The following is a 13668-nucleotide window of genomic DNA, read 5'->3' as shown; positions in this document are numbered from 1 at the left end:
ACCTTAATGAGTTGTTCAATAGCGATTTTATGTGCAGATTTTATGGCCAACAAAGAACATGTTATTCTAAATGCACTCGAGCAGTTCAAATATCAGTATCAATATCAAAAAATCATCACATTTAGAGATATTGAAGAGTTTCAAAGAAACTTGATGATGATCAGAGATGATCAGTATAAAAGAGGACAAAATCTTTTTTCAACAGCAGAGTGAACCGGGAAGGCCTACAAAAAATAGTTTCGTAAATAACATCAGGTTAAATTAATAGCACAAAAGTGTACATATTGTACGGTCCGGCGAAATACAACATGACAAGACACAACAACTAAATTTCGGTAATGGACATGTGTACAATATATTTTGTTCATTTCGAAATTTAACAATGAGACTATGTTGATTGTTTAACTAATTTTGCCATCATTTTTTCCTCTTTGATTTTTCGCTTAGCCTCCTTTTGTTTTCGCTTGTCTTCCCTCTCCTTCTGCTCAAGCATTTCAGTAAAGCGTTCATCCCGTGTATCCACCTTAAATCCAAAATGCCTGCGAACTTCCTCTATTAATCGTTCCTTACGCTGAATTGCGGCTGTCGCATCCGCTTCTCTCTTGGCAATCTTTGCGTTGAGGTCTGCCTTCCACTGCTCCAGCTTATCGAGCTTCTTAGCGATGGCATCTTCACGTTCAGTAATTGCTTCCAGCTTAGCAGACTTTGTGACTCGTACCTTCTCCAACATTTGCTGAAGTGTATCGGGTTGCGTAATGGATTGCAACTTATGTGTATTGGTATAATCCGATTTTACACCAAAGCAAATTTGCGGATTTACTTTACTACTTGCGCCAAACTTGCCATACATGCTTCGTTGATACTTCTCTGTCAAATGTATCCAGGAGTGCGGCTCGTGATATGGAGTGCTTTCGAAAAGCACATTCTTATGTTGTTGCCGCAAACCAGATTTGTCCCGCACTGGCTCGTATTCTACATTCTCATTGACAAATGATGCCGGTATTTCTGTCTTTGTAGATCCAGTGGAATACTTTAAGCATCTGATGGAAATTCCTGTTGTAACATTTAATTTACGGAAATTCATTTTCATTTAATACTTTGTTCAACAATTACACATATCGATAGCACGACTAATTTCTATTCAATAATTTTCTGCTTTTGTGTACATTAATACCTATCGATAAGTTGAAGCCGAAGCTGAATATTAAGGGTGTTACTAAACAGATTTAGATTAGTTTTGTTACATTAAAGAATCTGAATCATTTTTTGCAACGACCCTTTGATTGGATTTTAAATTTGTGAATTCAGCGGAGATTAACACATGTCAACAGGTGCTACATTGGGAACATTATGAATCTGAATATTGAGTTTAGCAGCCATTTTCCAGTATATGTGAAAACTCTCAAAACATCACAGTGTCACTTAATTTACGAGGTTTATAGCGACTACATTATACATTTACTATTGTGAATTAATTTAATATATGATGGCACATCGCAGAGTTTTAGATGACATGAAGTGTGTATGTGGAAATTAACCGATTTTTTTTTTAGGGTAGGTACTCACTAAAGGTTGTGAGGATCAAAAAAAAGGTAAATATTTGGACGCCTAACGTCGCAAACTAGTGTGACCAACGCAACGCCAAAAAGTAACCAAATTTTGAGTAGTCACATTGGGGCGTCAGCTGTGGTTTGCTTACATTTAAAATGCGCCAAACTTGAAAGATAAATAAGAGAATAGTTTTCAATCAATAAAAATTGCATAATGCTTTTTTCATCCAAGTCATATATAATGGTGTACTTCTCCACTTCTTTGATCAACTTTATCTTATCGTCTGATTTAAATAAGTCCAAGCGTCTTCTATTCACTTTAAATTAACCCATTTTTAATTCAATGTATTATCTCTTGTGTGCACCACAAACAGCTGACATTTCTCTAATGGCTGTCCTTATATTGAACACCACATATAAATGGTCAGTCGACAGAGAAATATCTGCTGTTGCCTTAAGTGTTGAAGAACGCCACACCTTATCTGGCAACCCTTTTTCATGCCATTTGTGAGTACCGCATCAGCGGAACTGAAGAAAGATAATTTATCTTGCGTTCTGCCACTGTTTTTTTATATGGAGTTTGGCTTAGCGCACGGAATTTTTTAGATGTAAGTACATACCTTAATTTTTTTTTAATATAACGCCCTTTCTTTATTTTAAATTAAGCACTCGCCATTTTAAGTTAGTTTTTTTTCTATTCCGTAGGCAATAAACAGATGATATATCTTTATATATATAAATATTGAATTGTAGCCTGACATATATTCTTACAGTCGTCAGAGATATATTTGGCAGCTCTGTTTGATAGCTTTGGTGAGTATCGCACCAGCTAAACTCAAACGTTGCGCCACTGTTTCCTTTATATGGAGTTAAGACCCAGCGAACAATATTTTTCTTTGGTGAGTACCTAACCTAAAGCACTTTAAAAAGTGTTTTTAAAGGTGATTTAAGTTAAATCTCTTTAACCATCGCTTTGAAATTTATTAAAAAATCAGTTAATTCTCACTCTCACCATGATTATACGTGCGACTTTATTATGTTATTATTGTGTATTAATTAAATATTTAGCATATCGTTGAATTTTCAAAGTAGATGTATACGAGAAATAGTAGGTTTTGTAGTACATTTTTAAAGCGTAAGTGATTATACGTATAATTAAAGCGGCGTAAAAAATTAGCGACAGGTTTAAAAAGCGAGCTTCGTTAAATCACTGTTAACGTTAAAGCGCATTAAAAAAGTGGTCATAAAGGCGGTTTAAGGCAACTCGCTTTTAATAAAAGCAACTTAAGGCACTGTATATACATGGTAATAAACAACTAGGTTTAGCTGCTCTATAAACTAGGTAACAGTGTGAACCTAGCATAACGCGTCGAGCTTCGAAACCCGATAACCAATGTGTCGATCATTTTATCGATAGTAGGCTCTGTGCCAAATATTAAAAATATCGCCGCCATATGACAATGTATTTATATTTCTTCGAAACTGTGTAAATTAAATTCGCTCAAACAGGAAAATAAGCCGCGGATTTAAACAGTCATAAAAAGATACTAATACCTTTTGTATCTCGAAAAAGGTTGCATAAATATGTCGAGATTATTAACTCCACCGCATATGGTCGGACGAATCCATTCAGTCTATTGCAAAGATTTTGTGTAAGTACGTTTTCTATCTATATTCTATCGTCTGTAAGTTATTTGATTTTTATGTTTGCTTATGCGTTGCTGTTGTTGTTGATGTTGCTACATCAGTATGGTACATCTTGGTATGGAAGGTCGATAGTGTGCGTGGACACAAATGACCGACCACTCTGTGTTTGGTGTCTGGTAATGAACAATGAAGTACGATTTGAAATTGTTACGCGATTATGCCTTTGGTCACAGTAATCTGGAGCACCTTCAATCGTCGATCGTGGATTCCAGAAGTGGTGCTTCATTTAATGCTAACGCAGGCCCTTCGCATATAAAAAATTTTAATCTAGCTATCCAATATTTCATAGCCCACTTAGACGAACGCAACTTAGGTGTGAATTACATCTGCTTTTATGGTAACAACAATTTATGTATTTATATAAATAAATGCTGTATGCTTATAGTTGAAAATCTATAGCTATAGGGCTGAATTTATTAGCAGCCATATCTATGTGGCAAAACAAAATCCAGATGACGAATTATAACTAAAGACGCTATGATTTCGCAGGGCGCTTACTTCTTTAGTACCAGATTTATCTTTGTATGTATGTTAGATATATTTGAATTAAAATTGCCACCATTATTTTTCAGGTCATATAACGAAATTACGTTTTACCCGAAAGAATACCTAAATGTCTTAACGGGACCAAATGGAACCGGAAAGTCGACAATTGTATCTGCAATCATATTGGGCTTGGGAGGCGACCCACAGCTGTTGGATCGCTCCTCTAGCATTTCTGATTACATCAAAAGCAATAAGAACTCTGCTACAATCACAATTACTATTTATGGACGCGAAAATGACTGCAAAGAAGCTTTTAAGCGCATAATAAACAACACTGGAGAATCTCGCTTTTTTGTGAATTCTAAGGATATGTCCAAGACAAAATTTCTGAAAATTATTGCTTCTTATAATATTCAAGTCAGTAATTTGTGCCAGTTTTTACCACAGGATCGTGTACAGGTAATATAAATTCAGTATTTCTCCATTCCATTATAATAATTTGAAAGGTACATTTCTACGTTAGAAATTCTATTGTGATAAATTCAAGGAGTTTTTAGGCAACGAGTAAACATATTGTTACAGTAAGCAATTAAACTCATATTTTCAACTATCACTCTAATCAAGTATTAATTAAATATTAACTCTAACCAAGTCTTAACTTAGATTTTTATTTTTAAAGTCTTCCCCCTTGAACGAAGATGAAGTTTCTTTTAAATTGTATGAAATATTTAATAAATTGCTAAATTTCAATGCTCTATTTTATAGTTATTTGATTTATAGTTATTCAATATGGCTGCAGAATAATTGGATTAGGGAAATATAGGGATTTAGAAACCTCTTAACATCTGTAAGAAACATTGATTTATTTTTTAATGATTTTTTAAACTACAATTTATATTCTTACAATTCAGGATTTTTCAAAAATGAATCCACAAGAACTGTTAGTCAATACAATGTCTTCTGTGTGTGACCAAGAGTTAATACAGAACTTCAACGATCTAAAAGAAATGCGAGTAAAATTACTAAGGGCTAATGCTGACCGCACAGAAGAAAAGAATAGCCTTCAGAAAGAACAAAAACGCCTGGAACAGTAAGTATTCAGATTATTTAATTTAATGTTTTAAATATATCTATGAACTAATTTAATAGACTTCAGGTTACAGTGGATCAATATCAAGAACGTCAGGAAATATTACAAAAGCTGAACATCTATAGGGCGAGTAAATTATGGACTGAAGTTACTGTGGGAAAAACAAAGATCACGCATTTTAAAGATCAGTTGGATAAAGCTGAAGTAAATTGCAAAACTCATAAAAAAATGTATGAGTTGCAAAAGCGAGCACAGCAACAAATTTCACAAAAAACTTCTGATCTTAGAAATAAGACTCTGGAGCAAGTAAGTATTGTATTGAAAGTATAAACGTGTATATTGAAATGCTAATACAATTCGTATATATTCTCTCTTTCTTATTATTTAGGTCCAGCTAATAACCCAAACTAATTCAACTAAAAGAGGATTGGAGTCGCAGTTGGAAAACATTAAACATAATATTAACGAGAGTAAATGCGATTTGGAGGTTGGTTATTACATATTAATTGTCATGCAATGTATATTAACACACATGAGTATTTTATAGAGAAATGTGCAGCAGGCAACTAAAAGTAAAAATGAAGTGAATCAAATAATGCAGTTAGTGGAAACTAAAAAGCATGAGTTGCATGAATTTAATAAGCACAAGTTAGATATTTTAAAGGATTTGGACGGGCATAAGAACAAAATAAACAAGACTCGTGAGACGACGATGAGTCAGTACAATAAGCGCAGAGAACTTGAAACAATGCTTAACGATGAGAAAATTCCTGAAATCACTGCTCTCTGTCATAAGATTGAAAGATTGCAAAATGTCAAAACACAAAAAATCGAAGTAAGATAAAAAGATAAATAATATAAATATTATTTCAAGCTATATTTTATTTTCAGCAATTACGAAACCAAAATCCCAACTTGGTCAGAGCTATGAGTTGGGTGGCTGAAAATAAGCATAAATATAGGAGTAATATTTATGACCCCATGATATTTGAAGTAAGTATATATATAACCGATATCAATAAGTAAGACCTTTAGTCAATAACGAAAGGAAATCGGATGCATATGACCACAATATTTTTAATATCTTAACTGAGAGACTTAGCTGATAAGATCAACTGGTTACCCTATCTTTTTTTCACAACGAACTCATACTAAAAACTGTAAAAACGCATATTAAACTTTATAACTAATATAGCTCTACTTAAGTTAACAGCACCATCAGAAGGTGCACATTACGCTCTAAGGTAAAGACACTTGCTAATAAACCGACGGTGTCGTGTGACACACAAAAATTTTCACCTATGGAAATAGAATCCGTTGTATTACATCCGTCGGTTTATTGCGTTGGTCAATAGAAACACAAACAGATATAATAGAGTATGCCCAGATTCTATAAGAAATAAACCGATGGCATTTATTGATGCTTAATGCAAAATAAAATAATTATTCTTATTTTTGTGTACATTTCTAGTACGCCAAGTGTGGCCACCCTAATTATGCATTAAACATTTTTTGTAAGATTTCATTCATATTTAGTTTACAAAAGCAGAAGATAAAAATTGTCCACTCTATGTTCATAAGTTTAAAGTCAAATTACAAATTATACAGGGGTGCCACAGAAATCTCTGGAGATTTTGACTCGAGCTGATTTCCAAATCTCTCAAACCAAACTGTAGGTGACACAGAATTTTGAGAGATTTAATTTTTCGGAGTATTTAATCCGAGTAAACGCGTAAAACGAGAACAGCAACAAAGAGTTGCTACCGTTCACCAAAAAAATGCACTTAAATGTATTGTTATTTTTGTCTTTGTTTTTAAAGTCGATCCCAAAGTGTTCGTATTATATTTGATAAGTGGGAAAATAGCAATATTTTTGTAACTAATCGCTTGTAAATTAAATACAAAAATATTCAATTATTTTGCTCGCCGAAAAATCTAAGTTGTGTGAAAACCTTGCGATCATGTGAGCTGCTTAGTCTCTTATTTGATTGCTAGTGAATGGCAAATTGGTTTGCTTACATTTGTAAAGTGCTTAAGTGAATAAAAAAAATTAAAAAGATGACGCTTGCAAGATTGCTGGCCATTGTTTTCTTGCGGAAAGAACAGTTGGAAAGGAAAGGATCGAACGCAGGCTTCTTCGAAGCGCCTCGGATCCACTGGCGACTGCTGACAGCACGTATGCGTTTTTATGTTGATTATGTACAAACACAGAAAAATTATAGCTATTCTTATTTTGAACAAATTTTTATATAACTACCGTGTCGACAAGGACACATTTATGATGATTTTTAATTTAAACTAAGAAGACATGCCATCTCTTTCTCACTTTGTGTAAACAACCCAGCTCTTCTTTTTACTGAAGACATTCACACATACCACAAACACTGCAAAAGTTGTCACTTAATAAAATATATAAGTGCTGTATTAACTTTTTAATTTACACTAATCTCTTCACTGCTTAGAGCTGCAATTTTGTCAACTTAAACTAATATTTTTTTTTATGTTCATTTACTATAATAATACGCAATCAAAATAACATATTCAAGACTCCGAATAATTTTAAATTGATTCAAAGACTAGGTGACATCTCGCTTGCTCGGGACAGTTTTGTGCGTTACAAGTAAATGACAAAGACATTTTGTATAATTAAATATCATGAATTAAAACCTTTTTAATATTTAAATGTGTTAATACAGATAGTTGTGAGATTGAATGACCATTCCATAAATATCCGGCCAAAATGATGGAGATTTAAAAATCATCTTGAACTGGGGTCAGTGTCACCTAAAATCTCCTAAAGTTGATTTTTGGTTGGTTTTCGATTTCTGTGGCCCACCTGATTATAACACTCATTTAATTGTGATTTCTTTTGCAGCTGAGCATAAAAAGTGAGGAAGGAGCTATGTATTTAGAAAACGTTGTCAGGCAGCGCGACTTGTACGCTTTCGCATGCGAGGACAAAAATGATATGTCTGAACTCATTAACGAATTATGTGTGAAGCAAAGACTATCTGTTAATGTTCTGTATTGTGCACCAGCAGACAGATGCTTGTATACTTCTGTTGTGCCAATTTCAGAAATCACGTAAGCATAATTAAAATGCTAGTAATATATTTCTTAACTATCTTTATATTGAATAGATCTATGGGATTCAGTTCGTATCTTGTGGATCTGGTCTCCGGGCCGATTCCAATAATAAACAAACTTTGTGGAACCTACCAAATTCATAATATTCCTATTGGCAAAGATGAGGTTGGTAATTATACTTCAAACATTCCAAAATCAATTCGGTTATTTTTTGGAGGTAAGTAATAGTATTTACTTAAGTAATATGTTTTAAGGGATAGAACAGGAAAATATTTAAGGATTTACTTTCATAAAAATTATTTTTAATCTCACACTGAGCTTTGTTTTCTATTATTAGGCACTAAAAAGTTTTTAGTGACGACATCTCGATATCGTTCTGATTTCATACTAACCGAAAGCACGATTCGAAGAAAGTTTCAACTCATTAGTCTTGACTCAAAACAGTTAAAATCACTTAAAGATCGGTAAGTATGAAATTACTTTATAAATCTCATTCTATGGTAGACTTGTTTTATACACTACGCCCACTGAATATAGACAAAGATTTTTACAAAATGTTGCAGACTTTTCCCTATTTTGGCAGCAAATATGATTGTTAATATTTGCATTTATATTTTGCAATGCAAATGGTTTTAAACGTGGAAATTTGATTCTGATGCCGTCCCTTTTGTTAGTAATTAAAATAATGTTTCTTACCAGTATTACATTTCAACATGAAGTTATTATTTTTTCATTTATTTTTTTTTTAAAAGATTGTACAAACAATTGTTGCCGGTAGTTGAAATGCAATAAAGATGTTGGTTACAATTGCTTCAAATTTTAAAATTCACTGAATTTTTTGATGCGCCAAACTCCAGCCTTAAGCACCGTGAAATATTGGTACAATAAATTGAACCGTGGTCGCTGTTCTCTATAGGCCGATTTTAAATATATTCAATATCAGTTTGTGTGCCATTCGATAGATGTGAATATAAAAGGTATATTTTCCTAAATACCCGTCTCATTGCCAGATCAGTTACATACATAAAAAGCAACCCTTGCAACATTATACAAATAAAACAATTGGATGTGAATAAAACGGACTATTGATTCTTTATTTTATTTATAATATCAGGTTTTTATAAAACTGAATTTTTATTTGAAGTACTTTTTCCTTATAGACATGCCAAATCTGTGTATGAAAAGGATCAAATTAGAAACAATTTAGTTGAGGTCGATAATGAATTTGATCGTTTGCAAATAGTCCTTCGGGAAGAAGGAGAGAAAAAAAGAAAAATTGAACAAAAACTGGCACATTATGGAAATCTGGAGAGCGAAGTAAGAAAGCTACTTGAAAAAGTAGACACCATTAACAAGTCGTTCTCATGTGAGTAAAGTAAAGAACATATTTTAACCAATATTTTTACAAGTTTTTATAATTTATTTAGCGTTGAATACCTTACAAGAAACTTTTCAAAAACGTGTTCTGTCAGATCTCAAGAAAATATTTGACATTGAATGTCAGTTAATAAAAATTCTAGAGTCTACAGATAAATTGCTAACAAATAAGAAGTTAAACCAAGTAAAGGAGCATGTCCATAAACAGCAACATGAGTCTCAAATAAATACTCTTGCTGAGTGTGAAGAACAATTTAAAAACTCTACTGTAAGTATAAATAAATCCTGTAAGCCCCAAATTTCTATATAATTAATATTATTAGGACATTGTCGAGAAATTGGAGAAATCTATGAAATTGCAAGTACAAGATATTCAAACAAAAACTTCAGAAGTTCAACGTCTGTGTAACGGCCAACTTCCTGGCAATACGGATTTTTCATTCAAATCTGAATTTGACGAATTATCAAGGTTGAACTTGGAACAAATACGTGAAGCCATAGTCGAGTTTCAAGCAAGATTGGAGTGCATGAAAGATGTGAACTCAGAGGTAATAATTAATCTGAAGAGTTATCACAACAATTTGAATAAAATATTAATTTTTTTTTTATAAATATTCAAGGCAATCACCGATTTTCATCAACGTCAAGAGCAGGTTGAAGAGTTGAAGAAATTGATCGAACATAAAGCCAAGCAAGAGAAAAACGTTGAATCCGAGATATCAAGCTTATTTAACAATTGGGAACCAAGACTAACAAACCTAATTGAAACAATAAGCACAAAGTTCGGCGATTTTATGGAATCTATATCATATATAGGAGAAGTGGTCCTGTCAAGAAAAGATATAGTAAGTAAATGTGCATTCACCAATTTATCAATTATTTCAATAAAAATTGTCTTTTCCTACAGTTCTTATGTTAAGTAATCAAAGTCTAAAAATTGTTAACTTAAGACCAAGGCTTTTAAAAACCGGTAAATAACGGTTATGAAACACTATCTGCGTAAAGCATTTATATGTGCATAAAGCAGATCGTATAAGATAAAAAAGGCGTTCATATTGCCAAGTGGCATTAACATTACCAGCAAATTTTGCAACTATTTTTAATTTTAAGTGTTTTTACTTTTTTATTTATTATTGGTTTTATTTTGGGAATTTACAATATGGAACATTTCTTGCTATGGTCAAATATTTTGAGCGAAGTTAAAACGTTGAAGATATTAAACGTGCAGGCAAACCTCGCACTATTGCTCATTTGACAGAAGTTGGTGACAAATTAAGTTTCACGTTGTTCCGTTGAAAAAAAATTTGGATATGACTCGATCAAGAATTAGCTCTAGCCGTCAACCAGTACCGGACCCGTTTATCGAAATTCACTGTTTCATTTTGAGAACTGAAACCGTAACCGAAATAAATTATTTTCTAAGAACCAATTTCGGTACATTTTCCAAAAATTATTTGTTGCTTTCTGTTTGTATATTATTTTGCTCTCTATTACAAAACAACTTAATATTTAAGTTAGGTATGCCTCGATAAAATACGTACATATTACCAATTCTGTTCACATATTTTTGTTTTATAACATTTATTTTTTTATTTAATTTACTACTAATTTATTATTTTTTTCAGCATGATTTTAACTCTTATGGCATTCAAATAATGGTTCAGTACAGAAAGGATGCCAAATTACAAACTCTTGACAAGTATATACAATCCGGTGGAGAACGTGCCGTCGCCATTGCCATATATTCATTGTCTTTGCAGCACGTTACAAATGTACCATTCAGGTAATTTAACGAATGATATCAACACAGATAGCAACTGGGTTAAAATCATAAGTTTAGTCCTGGTTCTTACTAGGGTCCCATAATATTTATGTTATTAATCGAAGGGCTTCATCCAACCGAGTATCTATGTATTTATGATTAAGAACAGAAGTATGGTTATTTACTGCTAAATGTGAACTATTTGTAAAATTTGCTAAATATAGAAATCGACGGTCTGAAATTTTGCTTATTGACTGACTTGTTTTAACAAAATAGGGACATAAAGGGCATTAATCGTTTCGGATAAAATACTAATTCAAATAGTGAATTAATGGTATTGCATCATTAAAACTATACAAATTAGGGCGGGTCTATTTATTCGGGTGGGAAAAAAGGTGGAAAGCGTCCACTAATAACGGAACCTACGCTGCATTCTAAGAATATTTTTTCACGGTCATATGGGTCTAAAGTCAAAAATTTCATGGAAATAAAACAAAGTTTTGGAATAAAATTATCAAAGTAAATACTTAATCTATGAATAATTGATAATTATTTTTGCTGTTAATGCAACCACACTTTTGGAGCAAAACTTATTGGTAATATTGGATACTGAAGGTCAGGGAATGTAGAATGGATAAACAAAAAAAATAGTTACTTAATTTTATAATTTTTTTTTACAAAATTTAAAAAAAAAATGCTAACTTTAAAGCTGAGTTGTCATTTCTAATAAAATGCCGAAAAAATTTGTGTATTTTTTAACTTTAATGGAAGAAAACAAACATTTCGCCACATTTGGCCACTATCCCCCTACAGGACTCTTTCGTAAACAATTCTCTAACTGGATTACCCTGGTCTTTCATGCGTCTACGAAAGTTATAGTGCAAAAACTGATGCAACCTCGCAATAAAATGGTGATAAAAGAGAAAGCTTAAAGCTTAAGAAGATTTTTAATCGAATGCTTTTTAAATTTTTGAAATATCTTTATTGGTACAAAAAATATGCTTTTCGTACAGCAAAATGAGAGATTGTACCACTGTGCGCTGCTGAACGTTTGGTCTACAATATCCGAATATTTATGCAGTTTAGACCACCTAAACATTAAGCATAATTTACTTAATATTTATATGTTTTCAGATTTTTGACTATTTTACATTTACAAAAATAATTAAAAATCTAAATTTCCATTGGAATTGCCTTTTTACATGAAGATTACGTATGCGCAATGTGGTCTTATATGGGCGGTCAGGGTAGGAGTGGTCAAATGAACTCAAAATTCTGTTAAAATATTTTGCGCACCATATTTCTTAAATAAATCAAATATGTATGCCAAGTTTCAACTGGATATCTACATTTCTCAACCTTATGCCAAATATTTCGCGATTTACAGTGCGTTTCTATGGTAGCTATAAGATATAGTGCACCGATTTGAACCAAATTTGGTCAAAATGCATAAGACAGTTTTATTCAAATACCTTAAACTGAAATGGATTGATTTTTGACTCATAGTTTCCTGGTGAAATATTTTGAGAATTAAATTTTCCCGTCCTAATGTACATATATCGTTTGCAATTTGTATGATTAAGGTCAAGAAAATATATAATTCTTAAGGTAGTAACAGATTTTGTAATGTAATATATTTCAGATGCGTTGATGAAATTAATCAAGGAATGGATGCTACAAACGAACGCAACATTTTTGAGCTGCTATTAAAGGAAGCTACTAAAGAGGGTTCTGCACAATATCTATTTGTGACACCTAAGGTGAATAGTTTTTAATATAGCTTTCAAAATTCTTTTTATATTCTTTCTTGCTATATCCCCCAGTTGCTTCGTGATTTGAACTACAATAAGCATTTGTGTGTTTCGGTGGTACATAACTCTGGGTCTATGAAATCTGATGCGAAATTCCCACTTTGCTAAATATTTAAAGATTAAGTCCTAACTTTATGTAAAACAAAAACATTTTGACTAGTTATTATATTTGCATTTTTTTACCAATCGCATTTTACTTAAGATCCCGTAGTAATATTGTGAAGTTTACATGACGTATAGACCTGCTATATTCAGTAGTGTCACAGAAATCAAAACCCCTGAATAAGCTACATGGTATGATGCCAGATTGCTAATTATGGTTATAATGATAAAATGAAGTGAGAAACTCGCAACTTGTCATCTTTGGTTCCATTTAATTTAATTGCAACTAAAGCTGAAAACCTTAATCGCAACAACCAAAATAAATAAGCATCCAAATTTTAAATTAATCCAAAAAATAACTAGAAGAAAGCCTAAAGTTCAGTAAGCCCGTCTGGGAGAAATCATCCTGTATAGAATTGGAATAAATACTATATTGGCATACTACAGTACAGAGTAAGTTTAATGCGCAAGTGTTCAGTAGTTTGCTGGAAATTCAAAGTTAATAATTAACTTGTTGGAAATATCAATACTGCAGATAATTATCTAATAAATATTGTTAATTCTAGTTGCCAAAAATAAATTATATATTTCGAATTTTATTTATGAACATGTTTTGTGGTTTTAATACGTTTTGAAACTTAGAAATAATTTAGGTTGTCAGGGTTGGTTTCGCTTTCTGTGACACCAATAAATATT

At 32.3% G+C, this 13668-nt stretch overlaps 2 protein-coding genes across 2 annotated transcripts; one reads left to right on the top strand and one right to left on the bottom strand.

Moving 5' to 3' along the window:
* Positions 1-341: 341 nt before the first annotated feature.
* Positions 342-1133, bottom strand: LOC117789112 (growth arrest and DNA damage-inducible proteins-interacting protein 1). Its single transcript, XM_034628158.1, has one exon. The coding sequence runs from the start codon at positions 1088-1090 to the stop codon at positions 389-391; it is 702 nt and encodes a 233-aa protein (XP_034484049.1). The 5' UTR covers positions 1091-1133; the 3' UTR covers positions 342-388.
* Positions 1134-3020: 1887 nt separating this feature from the next.
* LOC117789104 (structural maintenance of chromosomes protein 5) lies at positions 3021-13018 on the top strand. Its single transcript, XM_034628147.1, has 17 exons — positions 3021-3202; positions 3830-4202; positions 4655-4833; positions 4893-5139; positions 5222-5320; positions 5381-5668; positions 5725-5826; positions 7709-7917; positions 7974-8137; positions 8258-8384; positions 9081-9286; positions 9348-9565; positions 9621-9845; positions 9918-10142; positions 10923-11080; positions 12702-12819; positions 12883-13018. Exons 1-17 carry the CDS (start codon positions 3135-3137, stop codon positions 12976-12978), a joined length of 3102 nt encoding a protein of 1033 aa, XP_034484038.1. The 5' UTR covers positions 3021-3134; the 3' UTR covers positions 12979-13018.
* The last annotated feature ends 650 nt before the right edge of the window (positions 13019-13668 follow it).

Source organism: Drosophila innubila (genome assembly GCF_004354385.1).
Source record: "Drosophila innubila isolate TH190305 chromosome 3L unlocalized genomic scaffold, UK_Dinn_1.0 0_D_3L, whole genome shotgun sequence".
Taxonomy (NCBI): Eukaryota; Metazoa; Arthropoda; class Insecta; order Diptera; family Drosophilidae; genus Drosophila; species Drosophila innubila.
This window is presented reverse-complemented; position numbering and strand designations above follow the sequence as displayed.

What these genes read in the sequence shown, in the direction of transcription:
- LOC117789104 (XM_034628147.1), top strand. Translation starts at nt 3,135, where the DNA reads ATGTCGAGATTATTAACTCCACCGCATATGGTCGGACGAATCCATTCA. An exon ending in GAAATAAGACTCTGGAGCAA is followed by an intron (nt 5,140 to 5,221) that starts GTAAGTATTGTA and finishes CTTATTATTTAG; the next exon opens with GTCCAGCTAATAACCCAAAC. An exon ending in TTAAAATCACTTAAAGATCG is followed by an intron (nt 8,385 to 9,080) that starts GTAAGTATGAAA and finishes TTTTCCTTATAG; the next exon opens with ACATGCCAAATCTGTGTATG.
- LOC117789112 (XM_034628158.1), bottom strand. Translation starts at nt 1,090, where the DNA reads ATGAAAATGAATTTCCGTAAATTAAATGTTACAACAGGAATTTCCATC.